This window comes from Pan paniscus, chromosome X, assembly GCF_029289425.2.
Source record: "Pan paniscus chromosome X, NHGRI_mPanPan1-v2.0_pri, whole genome shotgun sequence".
Taxonomy (NCBI): Eukaryota; Metazoa; Chordata; class Mammalia; order Primates; family Hominidae; genus Pan; species Pan paniscus.
Genome location: NC_073272.2, coordinates 70471493 through 70491628, shown reverse-complemented (window position 1 = coordinate 70491628; position 20136 = coordinate 70471493). Strand labels below are relative to the sequence as shown.

Genomic DNA, 20136 nt, shown 5'->3' with positions numbered 1-20136 from the left:
GCTCTTCTATTCTATTCCATTAGTGTATATGTTTGTTCTTATTCTAGTACCATACTGTTTTGATTACTATAGCTTTGTAATAAATTTTGAAATGAGGAAGCATGATGCTCCTGGGTTTGTACTTCTTGCGCAAGATTTCTTTGGCTATTTGGATTCTTTTATGATTTTATATGAATTTTAGGATTGTTTTTCCTATCTGTAAAGAATGCCATTCAGATTTTGATAGTATTACATTGAATCTGTAGATCATTTTAGGTAGTATGGACATTTTAACAATATTAATTATTCCAATCTGTGAATGCGGGATGTATTTCCATTTATCTATGTGCTCTTTAATTTCCTTCATTGATGCTTTACAATTTTCAATGTAGAAGTCTTTCACCTCTTTAAGTTTATTGCTAAGTATTTTGTTTTTTGTTGTTATTGTAAGTGGATTGTTTTCTTAATTTTCTTCTTGGATAGTTTGTTTTTAGTGTATAGAAACGTCACTGATACTTGTATGTTGATTTTGTATCATGTTACTTTAATTTGTTTATTAGTTCTAACTTTTTTTTGGTTGAGTTTTTAGGATTCTCGAAATATATGATCATGTCATTGGCAAGCACAGATGATTTTACCCTTCCTTCTCATTTGGGTGCTTTTTTCTTTTTCTTTCCTAATTGCTGTTGCTGGGACTTCTAGTACTATGTTGAATAGAAGTGTTGAGGGATGGGCTTCCTTGCCTTGTACTAGATCGTGGAGGAAAAGCTTTCAGTTTTTCCCATCAATTATGATGTTAGCTGTGGGCTTTTCATTTATGGCCCTTTGTATTGAGTTATGTTCCTCGTATACCTATTTTGTTGAGAGTGTTCATGTTTAATGGATGTTGAATTTTGTCAAATGCTTTTTCTGCATCCATTGAGATAATCAAGTGGTTTTAATCTTTCATTTTGTTAATATAGTATATATCACATTGATTTTCACGTGTTGAACCATGCTTGCATTCCAGGGATAAATCTCACTGGGTTGTGGTGTATGATCCTTTTAATGTCCTTGTTGGATTCAGTTTCTTAGTATTTTATTGAGGATTTTTGCATCTGTGTTCATCAGGGAAATTGGCCTGCAGTTTTCTTCTGGTGTCCTTGTCTTGCTTTGGTATCAGAGTAATGCTGATTTCATAAAATGAATTTGGAAATATTCCCTCTTCTTTTATTTTTTGGAAGAGTTTGAGAAGGATTGATATTAATTCTTCTTTGAATGTTTGGTAGAATACAACAGAGAAGCCATTTAGTACTGGGATTTTTTTTTCTGGGGCATTTTTAAATTATTGATTCAATCTCTTTATTTGTTATTGGTCTATTGTTTCTATTTCTTCTTGGTTCAGTGTTGTTAGGCTGTATGTTTCTAAGACTTTAGAAGTAATCACCTCTTGCAGACATTGTGGGCTGCTTTTGGTAGGGAAAAACCTTCACCTGTGGGTGTGTGCAGGTGTGCTAGATTGGTGAGGTGTGTGGTGGTGCTGGTTCTGGATGCATGCAAGAATGCTAATCCCAGGGATATGTGGTGGTTCTAGGGCTAGGGAGTGCGTGGTGCCACCAGCTCAAAGGGGTATGCTTGAGATCACCTTGGGGGAGCAGTATCACAGGCTCCAGGTGCATTGGTTGTGGGCTTTGGGTGGCTCCAGCAGCTGAGGTCCACTTTGGCAAAGACCGTGGGGGTCCTCCACTCTGAAGGCTGAAATAGTCCTCAGTGGAAGGCTTCTGGAATTTTCCTGTTCTCCTTTTCCTTCACTTTGGAACTCATAGCTGAAGGAATACCTCTAAGTATTGAGCTACCCTGGCCTAGGGCATGGGGTGATGCAGGCAAAATAAAACTGTTCTGTTCTTCCTACTGTTTTCTATGTGGTTATCCTCAGATTTTGTGTTCCAGTGGGTTGCTTCAGCTTCTTCTTCTTCTTCTTTTTCTTTTTTTCAAGACAGGGTCTCACCTTGTCACCCAGACTGGAGTGCAGTGGTGCAAAAGCGGCTCACTGCAGCCTGGACCTCCTGGGCTCAAGTGATCCTCCCACCTCAGCCAGCCCCACCTCCCTGCTTGTGTAGCTGGGATTCCAGGTGCGCGTCACCACGCCTGGATAATTTTTGTATTTTTTATAGAGATGGGGTTTCGCCATGTTGCCCAGGCTGGACTTGATCTCCTGGGTTTAAGTGATCCGCCCACCTCGGCCTTCCAAAGTGCTGGGATTACAGGCTCTGGAGCTCTCTGAGAGCTGTTTTTGCCTGTATATAGTTGTTAAATCATTGCTTTTGTGGAGACACTAGGGCTGGGAGCTCTTAGTCTGCCATCTTGCTGGTGTTACTTGACTTCTATGTGTTTTTTACGTGTTGCCATTACTTTTGAGCACGTCATTCCTTTCGGGCACAATAAAATATTACAGGCTTATTTTGTATTCCTTTCCTTTCCTTTTTTTTCCTTTCTTTTTCTTTCCTTTCCTTCCTTTTCCTTTTCCTTTCCTTTCTTTTCCTTTTTCCTCTTTCCTTTTTTGAGACAGGGTCTCACTCTGTCACCCAGGCTGGAGTGCAGTGATGTGATCTCACTCACTCTGTCACCTAGGCTGAGTCACCCAGGCTGGAGTGCAGCGGCATGATCTTGGCTCACTGCAACTACTGCCACCTGGGTTCAAGGGGTTCTCCTGCCTCAGCCTCCTGAGTAGCTGCCATTACAGGCGTGTCCCACCACACCCGGCTAATTTTTGTATTTTTAGCTCACTGCAGCCTCGGTTTCCCAGGCTCAAGCAATCTTCCCACCTCAGCCTTCTGGGACTACAGGCACGTGTGTGCTTTCTTGATCAAGCCATGAAATTAACTATGTATCTCAGGAGTCCTTATTTATTTTAGTAGAAAATCTTATTTAGAAGCCAAGATCTGGGCATTACGCATCCTTATTGCTTTTGGGATGTCACTGCTCTCTCAGACCCTCACAGTGGAAAGAGCATATGTGTGTGTGTGTGTGTGTGTGTGTGTGTGTATGTGTGTGTGTGTGTATGTGTATATATATGTGTGTGTGTATGTATATACATCTATATTATATACACTCATACATTTCCATTACATTTATCTATATTATTTATCTATTATCTATCTTCTATCATCTCTAATATACTGAAAACCATGATATCGTCTGTTTCAATCCAACAACAAAATATTCATCCTAATTTTCTCCCTTTTCATGTTTCTAATTCTCTTCTCCAACAACAAAAAACTTGGCTTCAATTATCCTTAATGTATTTATGTATTTAATCAGTACCCCTGTATGTTACCAGTCTTCCATATTCTCTGCCACTCTATTCACTGTGAGGATGCCCTCTTCTCCATGCTCATTCTCTGATTCTTCATTTTGGGTTTCTCTCCCTGGGTGCTTACCCTCTTCCTTCTACTCTGACTCCCTTTACCTTACCATTATTTCATGTCTATGTTCTCTCACCCTATTTGGGCTCTGAATCTACATGCTCATCTCCTGGGTGGAAGAATAATACTTTTTTTTTTTTTTGAGACAGAGTCTCACTCACTCTGTCACCCAGGCTGGAGTGCAGTGGCATGATCTTGGCTCACTGCAACTACCGCCTCCCAGGTTCAAGCGATTGTCCTGCCTCAGCCTCCCGAGTAGCTGGGATTACAGACATGCCCCATTGTGCCTGGCTAATTTTTGTATTTTTAGTAGGGCTGGGGGTTTTACCATGTTGGCCAGGCTGGTCTCAAACTCCTGACCTCAAGTGATCTGCCTGCCTCAGCCTCCCAAAATGCTGGGATTACAGGCAAGATAATACTTTCTTATACTAGACTGATTACATAGAATCTTATCGGGGAGACCACTCAGTCCTCAGAATCTCTGTTCCCCTGGAAAATTATAGAACTATAAAAATAAATTTTAAAAATACCTGTTATTCAAGTGGCCACTGCTATAGGAAGAGAAAGTACATAAAAAATGGATGCCAGTCATGGAGTAATGAGTGATGACATCAGTATGCCTCTAATCCTATTGGAGACTATTATTCTAAGCGAAGTAACTCAGGAATGGAAAACCAAACATCGTATGTTCTCACTCATAAGTGGGAGCTAAGATGTGAGGATGCAAAGGCATAAGAATGACACAGTGGACTTTGGGGACTCAGGGGGAAAGGGTGGGAAGGGGATGAGGGATAAAAGACTACAAACTGGGTGCAGTTTATATTACTCGGTTGATGGGTACACCAAAATCTCACAAATCACCACCAAAGAACTTACTCATGTAAACAAACACCACCTGTTCTCCAATAACCTATGGAAATAAAAAGTTAAAAAAATTAAATAAAATTTTAAAAAGATGTCCTTAATACTTTTAAGATGATTTTGTGAAGTCCTAAAAAATCAAAACCAAAAAACATACTCTTAAGCAAGTCAAATCTAATTAACTTCTATTTTAAAGTAAATATATGCCACACAGCACTTGTAGAAGTTTGACAGAAGCATGAAATCAAGCGATGAAATGGATAGCAATGCAGTAGTCCCCCCTTATCCGTGGGGGACATGTTCCAAGATGTCCAGTGGATACCTGAAACTGCGGATAGTACCAAATCCTATATATACTATGTTTTTTCGTATATATACATACCTCTGATAAATTTTAATTTATAAATTGATACTGTAAGAAATGAATACTACTAATAATAAAATAGAATAATTATAACAATATCCTATAATAAAATTTATGTGAATGTGATCTCTCTCTCTTTTAAAATACCTTATTTTATTATACTCACCCTTCTTTCCTTGGGTAACCGAAGCCATGGCAGGAGGGAAAACCATGGATGGGGGGAACTACTGTAATGGTTTAGTGTCCAGCTTCTATAAGTTTATAGTAATAAATTTATTAACTGGAATAACTAGGACACAGTAATGTTTTATTTAATGGAACTTCCTGATTTAGTGAGAGTTAGAAAATTCTTATATTTTGAACATTTATTTTAAAAAATGTTTGCATATACTTACTTTTATAAGTGGAACATAGGGATTCTTTCTTTGATATTTGAGACTCTTGTAATTAATTACTCAAGACAATGCTCATGATCTGTGTACAGCCTTGCAGGAGGAGCTACTCATTAGTATCGCTAGTTGTGAGACATTTCACTGCTTTGAAAATCAGTATTCTCATCTGTAAAGTGAGAGTGTATGACAACATGGTCTCAAAGATCACTTCAGTGTAAAAATTCCTAGTCCTCAATTTAGGGAAGCCCTGAGCCATAGTGCAGAGGGTATGTGTTCCTATGTATGTATTTTTTATAATAAAATTCTCTGGGAGCAGCTTGTTTACTTAATTCTTTACCTCTTTCTCCTGTTAATCAGAATTTTATTTTGAGTAGTTTGCATGCTTTGGCTTGCTTTGTTATCTTTTATTTCTATCTTTAGTTTCTTCTAGAAGTTATCTTCTGTATAGAGTTTTACTTCATTGTGAAGCTTTTATTTATGCAGAGTAAATGGCCAATTGATGTCTGAAACTCTTTGAAGTAATTCGTTCAAGATTCAGCTAGATTTCATTGCTGCTCTGTGGGAAACAAAGCTTCTAAATGAGGTCTAGGTTGCTTACTCTTTATTACAATTCTTTTATTCTCTTTTGCCTATTTAAATTTACCATTTTGTAGCCAAATATTTGAAAGATAACGTGTAAATATTCTGTACATTTCTCTCTGTAGTAACATTGAATCTCTTGGCACATAAATGAATTACTCCTCTTGATGTAAAACTCAGTTTTCTGCCTATTATGGGCTAGTAGGCATATATTTGCTTTCTGTAGACCTTTCTGCCTACTGCTTTACGTATCTGGGAGAGCCTAATCACTTAAGGTTATCTAGTTTCATTCCAAACTCAAAATCATTTGAGCCTTAAAAATGACTCACTGGTTTTTGTCAGGTTTGTCAAAGATCAGATGGTTGTAGATGTGTGGTATTATTTCTGAGGGCTCTGTTCTGTTCCATTGGTCTGTATCTCTGTTTTGGTACCAGTACCATGCTGTTTTGGTTACTGTAGCCTTGTAGTATAGTTTGAAGTCAGGTGGTGTGATGCTTTCAACTTTGTTCTTTTGACTGAGGATTGACTTGGCAATGCGGGCTCTTTTTTGGTTCCATATGAACTTTAAAGTAGTTTTTTCCAATTCTGTGAAGAAAGTCATTGGTAGCTTGATGGGGATGGCATTGAATCTATAAATTACCTTGGGCAGTATGACCATTTTCATGATATTGATTATTCCTAACCTTGAGCATGGAATGTGTTCTTCCATTTTTTTGTGTCCTCTTATGTTTCACTGAGCAGTGATTTGTAGTTCTCCTTGAAGAGGTCCTTCGCATCCCTTGAAAGTTGGATTCCTAGGTATTTTATTCTCTTTGAAGGAATTGTGAATGGGAGTTCACTCAGGATTTGGCTCTCTGTTTGTCTGTTATTGGTGTATAAGAATGCTTGTGATTTTTGCACATTGATTTTGTATCCTGAGACTTTACTGAAGTTGCTTATCAGCTTAAGGAGATTTTGGGCTGAGACGATGGGGTTTTCTAGATATACAATCATGTCATCTGCAAACAGGGACAATTTGACTTCCTCTTTTCCTAATTGAATACCCTTTATTTCTTTCTCCTGCCTGATTGCCCTGGCCAGAACTTCCAACACTATGTTGAATAGGAGTGGTGAGAGAGGGCATCCCTGTCTTGTGCCAGTTTTCAAAGGGAATGCTTCCAGTGTTTGCCCATTCAGTATGATATTGGCTGTGGGTTTGTCATAAATAGCTCTTATTATTTCAAGATACATCCCATCAATACCTAATTTATTGAGAGTTTTTAGCATGAAGGGCTGTTGAATTTTGTCAAAGGCCTTTTCTGCATCTATTGAGATAATCATGTGGTTTTTGTCTTTGGTTCTGTTTATATGCTGGATTACATTTATTGATTTGCGTATGTTGAATCAGCCTTGCATCCCAGGGATGAAGCCCACTTGATCATGATAGATAAGCTTTTGGATGTGCTGCTGGATTTGGTTTGCCAGTATTTTATTGAGGATTTTTGCATTGATGTTCCTCAGGGTTATTGGTCTAAAATTCTCTTTTTTTGTTGTGTCTCTGCCAGGCTTTGGTATCAGGATGATGCTGGCCTCATGAAATGAGTTAGGGAGGATTCCTTCTTTTTCTATTGATTGAAATGGTTTCAGAAGGAATGGTACCAGCTCCTCCTTGTACCTCTGGTAGAATTCAGCTGTGACTCCGTCTGGTCCTGGACTTTTTTTGGTTGGTAGGCTATTAATTATTGCCTCAATTTTAGAGCCTGTTATTGGTCTATTCAGAGATTCAACTTCTTCCTGGTGTAGTTTTGGGAGAGTGTATATGTTGAGGAATTTATCCATTTCTTCTAGATTTTCTAGTTTATTTGCATAGAGGTATTTATAGTATTCTCTGATGGTAGTTTGTATTTCTGTGGGATTGGTGGTGATATCCCCTTTATCATTTTTTATTGCATCTATTTGATTCTTCTCTCTTTTCTTCTTTATTAGCCTTGCTAGCGATCTATCAATTTTGTTGATCTTTTCAAAAAACCAGCTCCTGGATTCATTAATTTTTTGAAGGGTTTTTTGTGTCTCTATCTCCTTCGGTTCCCTATTTAATAAATGGTGCTGGGAAAACTGGCCAGCCATATGTAGAAAGCTGAAACTGGATCCCTTCCTTACACCGTATGCAAAAATTAATTCAAGGGCCAGGCGCGGTGCCTCATGCCTGTAATCCCAGCACTTTGGGAGGCCGAGACGGGCGGATCACGAGGTCAGGAGATCGAGACCATCCTGGCTAACACGGTGAAACCCCGTCTCTACTGAAAATACAAAAAATTAGCTGGCCTGGTGGTGGGCGTGCCTGTAGTCCCAGCTACTCAGAAGGCTGAGGCAGGAGAATGATGTGAACCCGAGAGGCGGAGCTTGCAGTGAGCGGAGATCGTGTGCCACTGTAATCTAGCCTGGGTGACAGAGCGAGACTCCGTCTCAAAAAAAAATTAATTCAAGATGGATTAAAGACTTAAATATTAGACCTAAAACCATGAAAACCCTAGAAGAAAACCTAGGCAATACCATTCAGGACATAGGCATGGGCAAGGACTTCATGTCTAAAACACCAAAAACAATGGCAACAAAAGCCAAAACTGACAAATGGGATCTAATTAAACTAAAGAGCTTCTGCACAGCAAAAGAAACTACCATCAGAGTGAACAGGCAGCGTACAGAATGGGAGAAAATTTTTGCAATCTACTTATCTGACAAAGGGCAAATACCCAGAATCTACAAAGAACTCAAACAAATTTACAAGAAATAAACAAACAACCCCATCAACAAGTAGGCGAAGGATATGAACAGACACTTCTCAAAAGAAGACATTTATGCAGCCAACAGACACATGAAAAAATGCTCATCATCACTGGCCATCAGAGAAATGCAAATCAAAACCACAATGAGATACCATCTCACACCAGTTAGAATGGCGATCATTAAAAAGTCAGGAAACTACAGGTGCTGGAGAGGATGTGGAGAAATAGGAACACTTTTACACTGTTGGTGGGACTGTAAACTAGTTCAACCATTGTGGAAGTCAGTGTGGCGATTCCTCAGGGATCTAGAACTAGAAATACCATTTGACCCAGCCATCCCATTACTGGGTATATACCCAAAAGATTATAAATCATGCTGCTATAAAGACACATGCTGACATATGTTTATTGCGGCACTATTCACAATAGCAAAGACTTGGAACCAACCCAAATGTCCATCAGTGATAGTCTGGATTAAGAAAATATGGCACATATACACCATGAAATACTATGCAGCCATAGAAAAGGATGAGTTCATGTCCTTTGAAGGGACATGGGTGAAGCTGGAAACCATCATTCTCAGCAAACTGTCACAAAGACAAAAAACCAAACACTGCATGTTCTCACTCATAGGTGAGAATTGAACAATGAGAACACTTGGACACAGGAAGGGGAACATCAGACGCCGGGGCCTGTTGTGGGGTGGGGGGAGGGGGGAGGGATCACATTAGGAGATATACCTAATGTAAATGACGAGTTAATGGGTGCAGCACACCAACATGGCACATGTATACATATGTAGCAAACATGCACGTTGTGTACATGTACCCTAGAACTTAAAGTATAATAAAAAAATTTTTTTAAATGACTCATTGCAATATTTGTAATGACATGTTCTGTAAATTTTAAGTGAGTCATATACTTTTAAACTAAATATCTACAGTATATGGAAAGCTTGGTTAGATTTGTCCATGTTTTGAGGCTCTTTATGTAGCCATTAGAACATTTATTATTCATTCTAACAAATACCAGTGTTGATTTTTAGCTCAGGTTGTCACTGTTATTTTTTAAAGTATGGGGTTTACTTTTTTTTTTTTTAAATACTTTAAGTTCTGGGATAAATGTGCAGAATGTTCAGGTTTGTTACATAGATATACACGTGCCATGGTGATTTGCTGCATCCATTAACCCGTCATCTACATTAGGTATTTCTTCTAATGCTATCCCTCCCCTACCTCGTCACCCCTCAACAGGCCCCAGTGTATGATGTTCCCCTACCTGTGTCCATGTGTTCTCATTGTTCAGCTCCCACTTATGAGTGAGAACATGCGATGTTTGGTTTTCTGTTCCTGTGTCAGGTTGCTGAGAATGATGGTTTTCAGCTTCATCCATGTCCCTGCAAAGAACATGAACTCATTCTTTTTTATGGCTGCATAGTATTCCACGGTGTATATGTGCCACATTTTCTTTATCCAGTCTATCACTGATGGGCATTTGGGTTGGTTCCAAGTCTTTGCTATTGTGAACAGTGTTGAAATAAACATATGTGTGTATGTGTCTTTATGATAGAATGATTTATAATCTTTTGGCTATATACCCAGTAATGGGATTGCTGGGTCAAATGGTATTTCTGGTTCTAGATCTTTGAGGAATCACCACACTGTCTTCCACAATGGTTGAACTAATTTACACCCCCACCAACAGTGGAAAAGCATTCCTATTTCTCCACATCCTCTCCAGCATCTGTTGTTTCCTGACTTTTTAATGATCACCATTTTAACTGTCGTGAGATGGTATCTCATTGTGGTTTTGATTTGCATTTCTCTAATGACCAGTGATGATGAGCATTTTTTCATATGTTTGTTGGTCGCATAAATGTCTTCTTTTGAGAAGTGTCTGTTCATATTACTTTTTAATGCCTACTTGTTGTATGTAATTCTTTTTTATCAGTGTGTATCTATACATAGTTTAAAGAGTAAAATAAGTTTACAGGTCTTTTTACAAAATCACCAGTACCTATGAAAAATTAGCCAGGCTTGGTGGCGGGTGCCTGTAATTTTGGCTATTCGGGTGGCTGAGGCACGAGAATGGGTTGAACCTCGGAGGCAGAGGTTGCAGTGAGCCGAGAACGCACCACTGCACTCCAGCCTGGGCGACAGAGTGAGACTCTATCTCAAAAAACAAAACAAAACTAACCCCGAAAAACCAAGATCACCAGTACCCATCCTGACTTTTGGACTTATTTTTATCTCACGTAACAGCTACTTTCAGTTATTTTAGTTGGCTCTTTTTGTATTTACCTCCATGTATCTACATAGTGTTCTTATACTGCTGTGCTGCTTGGTTTTTTTACTTTTAGATATTATATATTGACTTCCCACTTTAGAAGGTGAATTTAGTTTCTTTTCTTTTTCCCTCTACCCCCAACACATATGCTCACTTCCTGTCACTCCATCATCTCTATATAGTTTACCATAACTTTGGTTAGATTAATATTTAGTGTTTATACTCCAGTGTTTATATGAATACTATCATAGTTGAATCATATAAAGTACCATGATTACTTTTCTTTTCTTTTCTTGCACAAAAGTTTGTTTTTCCCTGGAGTTAATTATATTGGTTTTCCTGATTACTTGGTATTTCATGTACTTGGTATTATTTCTTCCTTAATTATGTAAACTTCTTTTTAGTATGTTAGAATGTATTAGTTATTTTATCACTTTCACTTGCTTAAAGAAATAACTGTCATGGTTTCTGATCTTCTCTTATCTGTACAGATTGTTGTGTAAGCATCCTGTTCAGTTATCATTTTGAGATTTTCCTCCTCCATTGACTTGGGAATTCCTTTCAACTCCCTCATAGATTGTAACCCTGTTTCTTGAATCCTGTGTCTTTCTTTTTCTGATTTTACTCCCTAAATTTTGTGGGGCATATCCTCCAGTAGCTTCTTGAGAAAGGTTGCATGAAATGAAAATTGTTTGAAGAGTTTGCATGTCTAAACATATTTTTATTGTACCATCATAATTTATGCTTTCACTGGATATAAAATTTGGACTTGGAAATAATTTTTCCTGAGTATTTTGAAAACATCAGTTAGATTCTCATCTAGCTTCTGATTTGACTACTGAGAAATGTGTTGCAATTTTATTTTCTTTTACTTCTTTTAAATATAAAATTTTTACTTTTGTGGGTATATGATAGATGTATCTATTTATGGGGTACATTAAGGTTTTGATGTAAGCATGCAATTGATAATAATCACGTCATGGAAAATGGAGTATTCATCCCTTCAGGCATTTATCCTTTGTGTTACAAACAATCCAACTGAACTATGTTAGTTATTTTTAAATGTATATTATTTATATAATAATAATTATTATTATTATTTTGAGATGGAATCTCTCTCTGTTGCCCAGGCTGGAGTGCGGTGGCATGATCTCAGCTCACTGCAATCTCTGCCTTCCGGGTTCAAGCGATTCTCCTGCCTCAGCCACCCAAGTAGCTGGGATTACAGGTGCCCACCACCACGCCCAACTAATTTTTCTATTTTTAGTAGAGACAGAGTTTCACCATGTTGGCCAGGCTGGTCTCAAACTCCTGACCTCAAGTGATCCACCCACCTTGGCCTCCCAAAGTGCTGGGATTTCAGGCTTGAGCCACGGTGCCCAGCTTAAAATTTATAATTAAATTATTATTGACCATAGTCACTCTGTAGTGCTATCAAATACTTGGTCTTATTCATTCATTCTTTTTTTTTTGAGACAGAGTCTCACTCTGTCATCCAGGCTGGAGTGCAGTGGCACGATCTCGGCTTACTGCAACCTCCGCCTCCTGGGTTCAAGAGATTGTCCTGCCTCAGCCTCCTGAGTAGCCCGGATTACAGGCACCTGCCACCACGCCTGGCTAATTTTTGTATTTTTAGTGGAGACGGGGTTTCGCCATGTTGGCCAGACTGATCTTGAACTCCTGGCCTCAAGTGATCCACCTGTCTTGGTCTCTCAAAGCGCTCGAATTACAGGTGTGAGCCACCGTGCCTGGCCTATTCTTTATTTTAGATTCAAATATATAGTAGGTCTAATGTGCTCAGACACACATATTGAACTTCTGCTATGTGAATGTACTGTAATTCAAAGGGAAACTTTTTTGAAGTAAGACAGGTCTTTATACATCACTTATGAATAACTTGCTTCAGATCTTGGATTCTTAGTTGAGGATCTGCTTCTGTAGTCTTACTTGGGTAAAACTTATAAAGGACTTTTTATATGGGTATAATCAAATTCTCTAGATAGGTGGTTTCTATAAATGCTGAGGGGATATTTGGATAAATTATTAGCATCAAAATTTCTCCTATGCCATTTCCCAGTATTTTGAGAGATGAAAATTATGTAAAACATGGCATTAATGCAGGGACTGAGATGCCGATTCCTAAGGCAACATTCATATACTTGTTCCTACTTTCATCTCAATGCTAATTTATGTAAAGAAAATGATTGTTGATGCTAAAGAGTGTCCATGAAACTATTTCTAAATGCGTCTTTTGACTAGATAGTGCTTTGGACACATTTTAGAACTTCAGAATTTTTAGAATTGTCTCAATTTTGAAAAAAAAAATCATTCATTTCCCAACCTCACTCCTCGTCAATAGTGATTTTTTGTCTTTGAATATACTCCCTGCTCTAGTGCCTTTAACTGGATCTGGCAACCAAAAGCAGGGTTTTAGCCTGCCCTTTGGCTGGGCAATGATTGGGTTTCTCATTTCCTGTTACAAAGCATCTTTTAACTTCTATTAGTAATTTATTGTAATACTTTTTCATACATAACTAATTCTCCAACCGGAGTGTTTTGCAGTTCTTCTTTATACAAATTGAGAAGTTTTGATAAGGAAGCTTATTTTGATGTATAGGACACATTAAGTATGTTTTTGTTTGTTTGTTTTTTGAGACGGAGTTTTGCTCTGTCTCCTAGGCTGGAGTGATGTGGCACCGTCATGGCTCACTGCCACCTCGGCCTCCCAAAGTGTGTTGGGATTTAAGGAAATCATGAATCTAATGCATTTTTTTTTTATATTGCAGACTTCAAGTCTTCATCGTCTCTGTTACAACTTTGGAATAGAAACCCAGAAGAATAATAAATATGAAGAAAGTTCTTTCTGGCTTAGGTAACATAAACAAAAAACTGAATGTAAACTCGGGAATATTATCATAGATGCCAGTTAATATTTACTGTAGAGTACTTTGGCAGTTTAAACCTTCTCTGACTTCAGAAGCCAACATGATATATTTATTTACTCTTTTAACATGTATTGTTTATTATTCTTACACATTGTCAGTTCATAGAAAAATGTGTTCTTCCTTCCTTCCTTCCTTCTTTCTTTCTTTTTTCCTTTCTTTCTTTTTTTCTTCTTTTTTTTTTCATATCTCTCTCTGTCACCTAGGCTGGAGTGCAATGGCATGATCTCTGCTCACTGCAACCTCTGCCTTCTGGGCTCAAGCGATCCTCTGACCTCAGCCTTCCAAGTAGCTGGGACCACAGGCATGTGCCAGTATGCCTGGCTAATTTTTAATATCTTTGGTAGAGAAGGGGTTTCGCCATGTTGCCCAGGCTGTTCTCAAACTCTTGAGCTCAGGCAGTCCACCTGCCTCGGTCTCTCAACGTGCTGGGATTACAGGCGTGAGCCACCACGCCTGGCCAGTGTTCTCTTCTTAATATAAGAGCTTACTCCTCTCTCTCCATTCCTCCTTTATATCTCTATCAAGAGTATAGAAAATTTTGTTGTTGTTGCTTTGATACTTATTGTTGTCTGGCAACACCAGAGTATAAGGTGGAGGTGTGATTGGGAGTAGTATTGGCTAAAATTATTAGTCTTAGATGAATTTTGGCATTTTAATATCAGTCAAGTAAGTATATATTTAATGCTGTATGCTGAGTACTATACTAAGATTTGGAGTGTTGTGCTTTATCTGGAAATATCAAGAAAATTATACAAAAATATAGGAAATGTGCAAGAACCCTTTCTTTCACTGAAAACCTAGGCCCAGCACAGATTCTGACACACAGTAGATACTCAATAATTGTTAGTTAAATGAATATATGTGAAAAATGTATTTTTGTGGAGATGTCACATAAGGTGCAGTGCTTTGAATATCAGGAGATTATGGAGGAGGCTGGGCATGGTGGCTCACACCTGTAATCCCAGCACTTTGGGAGGCCGAGGTGGGCAGATCACCTGAGGTCAGGAGTTCAAGACCAGCCTGGCCAACATGGCAAAACCCCATCTTTACTAAAAATACAAAAATTGGGCGGGTGTGGTGGCACAGGCCTGTAATCCCAGCTACTCGGGAGGCTGAGGCAGGAGAATCGCTTGAACCAGGGAGACGCAGCTTGCAGTGAGCCGAGATCGCACCGCTGCACTCCAGCCTGAGCGACAGAGAGACTCCGTCTCAAAAAAAAAAAAAAAAAGAAAAAAAAAAAGGATCATGGAGTAAAATATATCAAATCAATTCACTAAATGTTTACCCTTTCTGAGTGCAGGATTAGTTCTAGTTATTTGGGGATACTCCTATGATTAACTATAGTCTAACTTTTGTGAATATGATGTTTGTCATTTAACAAAATAAATACAAATCTGGGCACTGAGATTATAATACTCAGACATATCTATCACTAGCAAAATGTTGATGCAAATGACTTATATAAGAGACTTTTTAGAGCCCAAAGATTGATCAAACTCTATATAAAGAACTATTCCTAATAGAACAGGCTGGAGTTCTATTCCAGTATTTGACAGTATTTGGGAGCAGAACACTCACAAAGTTTATGGCATCAATGTATCAAAAGACCAGTATGCCAAGAAGGCAGGAATAAGGAGATCCAAAAAAAAAAAAAAAAAAAAAAAAAAAAAAAAAATGCTGGTGCCATGGATGGCTTCTGGAAGCTTAAGACTAGAGGTGAGCTTGGAGTTTATGCCAAGAATGAGGGTGAGTTAGGAGTCATAAAAATAAATGTTCTCTAGGAACTGGTCATAACAGTAGGCTGAGGCCTGACATGGCATGACTTGTAGGTTATTTGCACATACGCCATTGGTTTTTGACTTCTTATCTGTTATCATTTTCTAAAGAATCTCATGGAAAGAAAATATGGTGATGAGACATCCATATTATAAACTAGAATATCTTAGCGGCTATATTTGTAGGAATATAATCTGACCCACAATGATATTTTCATAAAAATCTAGATAAATAACAAATTTATATAGCACCAGTATGAGTCTTTTGTGTTCACATCACTAGAATAATATTGAAGAAAAGAAGAAAAACTTTAATTTTAGCCCTAGTAATTACATATGATTTTAATCTTTCTGCTTCATTTTTTCTTGCACATCTTTTGGGAATATAAAAATAACCTGGTGAAATATTCACAAATGTTTTAAAAGGAATTATCATATTTTAATGTCTAAAAAGAGGCAAAAATAATTATCAATATTATTAACTGTAGGAATTGTAGCACAGTGAATAGTTTTTCTAACAGTAGACTGTCAGAATTTGTTGTCATCTAAGACATTAGTGTTAAATTGTTAAATATTGTGATACTTTATTTAGAATTGTTGTGGGGTTTACATATGATAATGCATGTATTATAGAGTATTCAGTAACATGCCTGGAAAACAGAAACTGCTTAACAAACGGAAACTGCTGCTACTATCTCTACGTGATGTTTGCTATTTATTAGAGATGGACTCTCTTGTGGCCATTCCACTAGTTTATTCTAAAATGTATCACAGTCGGATCAAGCATGGATTACTTACTAAGTTCCCAAATAAAATGTTATAAAAACAAACATCTACATCTTTAAATCTTTGGAACAATTAAAAAAAAGACTTTTTTTTTTTGTAGAGGCGGAGCCTCGCTATATAAACCATGGTGGTCTCAAACTCTGGCCTAAAGTTATCCTCCCACGTCAGCTTCCCAAACTGCTGGAATTACAGGTGTGAGCCACTGCGCCTGACCCTTTGGAATAATTTCTTCATGCTTTATATCCACGTGTTAAAAAAACTGTTGGCAGCAGTTGGTGATGCAAGCAGAGATGAATAGCTGCTAATTAAGCACCGTTTTCTGTAAATTTTATACCAGAAGGAGGTCATGGAAAATGAGTACACATTCTACAGGCTTAACTCTTTTGAGAACAGTGAATATCTTAGACTAGAGGTTATATATAATTTGGAAGTACCCATTCAGTCTAAAAGTAAAAACCTCATTTTTCACAAATGATAATATATAAAAATGCTGTAGTGTATTCGAATTTTTTTGAAATTGAAGCCTAGAGGAATACTAAACGTAAAGAGTGGTAGTGGGTATTGTTTAAAAAGCTCATTTATTTCCCTTGATTTTTGTTAACATCTCAGTGCAGGACCTTTCTGAGTTTTTATCACCCTCCTGCCTTTTCTTTTGCTAAGAAAAGTTCATAAATAGCTGCTGCTCTCCTTGCTTTCTGCCACACTCTTTTGATCGTGTTCCCTTAGAGATACCACAGGTTAAGAGAAAGCTGCTGTAATTATGAATGAAATTAAAATTCCTTCAGCTCGCTTTACTGTGGATTGTCAACGTATTTGCCTCAACGTATTAAATGACAAATTCTCTTAGACCTTTATAAAATACAAAATTTCAGATTTTTGAAATCCGAATGCAAGGTTTGGAAATAATATATTTAAGAGTTTTTTTGTTTGTTTGTTTAATAAAATACCATTTTTTCCTCCTTCTCCTCCTCTTTTGTAAGTCTCGCAGTACTGAGCTCCTATGTCTGCTCCTGGCAGAAGGCAGGGCTAAGTAGATGAGAAGAGATTGTTGATAGAGAAATTTCCCTCACAATCTAGACAACTTGTTAGTGGCCTCCATTGTTCTGGTGGAATTTAAATTGTGTTTAGCTCTTAAAGTCCTATCTAATGATTAGGACATATATTATGCTGAACTTGGCTTTTCAGAAAAGGTATACAGAAATTTCATTGTAACAAATTTGTATTCTACAAAGAAGAATTGCATATTAATACAAATAAGTTCAACTCAAAAGGCTTTAGGGTTACATTTATTAACCAGAAAGACTTCGCAGATTTTTTTCCCTGGGAGAAAAATGCTCTACTTTCCAAACCTTAGTCATATTCTTAATTCTGGGTGGTTTTTCATTTATCTCTAGTAGTTTTATTTCTAAGTCATTTAACTGTATTCCTTGGCACTGCTGACCTACAGCAATATCAGACATCTCTGTGGCTGATAAACACTTGAGAAGTTCACTATTTTCCTTTTGCTGTAAGAAGACCTCCTACTACTTTCTTTTCCCCTCAAGCTTCATTGAGGTATAATTGACAAATTAAAATTGTATGTATTTAATAGTGTACAATGTGATGTTTTGATATATATATATACACTGTGAAATGATTACTACGATCAAGTTGATTATCATATCCATCACCTCACATAGTTACCATTTTTTTCTCACATGTCATTATAACAGAATTTTATTAGTAATCATCAAACACACATTGTTCAAATTTCACTGATTGTCTCATAAAATCTTATACAATTGATTTGTCAAGGCCTATATACTGTGATTGATTAAGGTGTCTCTTATGTCTACTTTAATCCTAGGTTTCTTCCTTTTTTTCCTTGCAATGTATTTGTTAAAGAAGTCCGGTAGCTTCCTGCATTTTGAATTTTGCTGTTTGTGCCCCTGTTCCTTAACATGTTTATTTTTTCTGTGTTCTCTGTATTTCCTACAAATTAGTAATTAAGATTCTAAAGGCTCTTACCAGATTTTTTGGCAGAAGTATTTCACAGGTGGTGTGGTGTATGTCCATCAGGGGTCTTGTATGTTAGTTGTTTTGTTTTTTGTGATATTAGCAGCCATCAGTGATCATTGCCTGGATTCTTTATTTCATCAGTGTTTGTAAAATAATAGTATTCTAATTGTGTCATTTTACTTTTCCTTTATGAGCTGGAATACTTCTCTAGAGTACAACTTCCCTTAGCAACTGTTAGATTACTCTGAGGTCCAATTGTCTGAGTTGCCTTTTTTGTGTGTGTGTGGTGAGAATATTTAATATCTACTCTCAGCAAATTTCAAGTGTACAATGCAGTATTATGAACTATAGTTACCAAGCTGTACACTAGATCTCCTTTTAAGAAAGAGAGAAGAAAGAAAGAAAGAACGAAAGAAAGAAAGAAAATAAAAGAAAAGAAGGAAAAGAAAGAAAAGAAAGGAAAGAAAGGAAAAAGAGAGCATTCATGGAGACAATGCCCCAAAGAAATCAGAAATTTTCAAATGGATAACTCCTTTGAAGAAGGAATGAGATTCCTGTAATGGCTGCTTCCTGGAAGGCAGTGTCATGTGGAACCCCTTAGCCTCAGCATCCAGAGCTCCAGGAAGGGAACATTTCCAGTCAGGTAGAATTATATATATACTATTTCTTTGGAAACTTCAGCCATCAAGATTCAGCCATCAAAATTCCACCATCATGACTTCTGTTTCAACACAATGGCTCTTAGTCCTCATTTTACTGCTTTTGTTGCTGCCTGTTGTTGAAGCAGTAGAAGCCAGAAATGCAATTGCTGTCATGTTGGGTGTGGTTCTCAGCATTACAGGCATTTGTGCTTGCTTGGGGGTATGTGCACAAAAGAGAAATGGACAGATATGACTTTGAAGGGCATCCCAAATCAAACTTTGCCCTGAAAACCTTTGGACTAGTGAGGCTAAACTTGAGCTTTGGTGTTTGAAAATTTCCAAGAAACAGTAAATAGGGGAGTTCCACATTCTTAGTTGTTTTCCATAAAACGAGAGCAAATTGCTATGTATAAGAAAAAATGTTTTCCTTACAATAAATAATGCACTGAAAAATTAAGCCTATAATTTGTATTTGCTGCTTAGAAAGGGGGTTCAAGAAGTAAGATGGCTGACATTTACATAAGTAATATTTCATAGTTTTCTAATTATCTAAGCTGGGCATGGTGGCATGCGCCTGTAGTCCCAGCTACTTGAAAGGCTGAGGTGGGAGGATCACTTGAACCCAGGAGGTCGAGGCTGCAGTGAGTCATCATCATACCACTGCAGTACAGCCTTGGTGACAGAGTGAGATCTTGTCTCAAAAAAAAAAAAAAAAAAAAAAAGCACATGAAATAGGAAGAAGGAAGTTCTTGCCCAGAATCCTAAGAAATCACCACTGTTCAGTTATAATCACTGCCTCCTGAATCATTGAGGAGTCTTTTCTCCATATTTTCATTAGACTTTTGTTATTGCCCAAGTTAATATTGTATTTAAATATCAAATAGCCAAACATAGATGCTTTTATCTCTGGAGAAAAAACATTTAGAAAAATGCATTCAGTGTATCTAACATTGAAGTGGAGAAAAAAGTTAATGTAAAAAAATCCTTTATTTTTATATTTTTCATTTTAAACTTTTATTTTAGGTTTTGGGTACATGTGAAGGTTTGTTACATAGGTAAACTCATGTCATGGGAGTTTGTTGTACAGATTATTTCATCACCCAGGTATTAAGCCCAGTACCCAATAGTTATATTTTTTACTCCTCTCCCTCCTCCCACCCTCCACCCTCCACCCTCAAGTAGACCTCAGTATCTATTGTTCTCTTCTTTGTGTTCATGAGTTTGCATCATTTAGCTCCCACTTACAAGTGAGAACATGTGGTACTTGGTTTGCTTTAAAAAAACACTTTATATTTACATTGAAATGGAGAAGATATTTAATGTTAAAAAACTTTATATTAATTAATTGAGTAACATCCCCA

At 37.4% G+C, this 20136-nt stretch overlaps 2 protein-coding genes across 3 annotated transcripts in view; both read left to right on the top strand.

The window, feature by feature from the left end:
- TEX11 (testis expressed 11) overlaps positions 1-20136 on the top strand; it is a 380181-nt gene that overhangs the window by 94172 nt on the left and 265873 nt on the right. For both annotated transcript variants that reach the window (XM_003820153.4, XM_055106718.1), the window contains one exon: positions 13417-13502. In XM_003820153.4, the coding sequence (XP_003820201.2) occupies positions 13417-13502 (86 nt within the window). The remainder of the gene's footprint in view (positions 1-13416; positions 13503-20136) is intronic.
- LOC112438250 (small integral membrane protein 30) lies at positions 17985-19028 on the top strand. Its single transcript, XM_024927243.2, has one exon. The coding sequence runs from the start codon at positions 18720-18722 to the stop codon at positions 19026-19028; it is 309 nt and encodes a 102-aa protein (XP_024783011.2). The 5' UTR covers positions 17985-18719.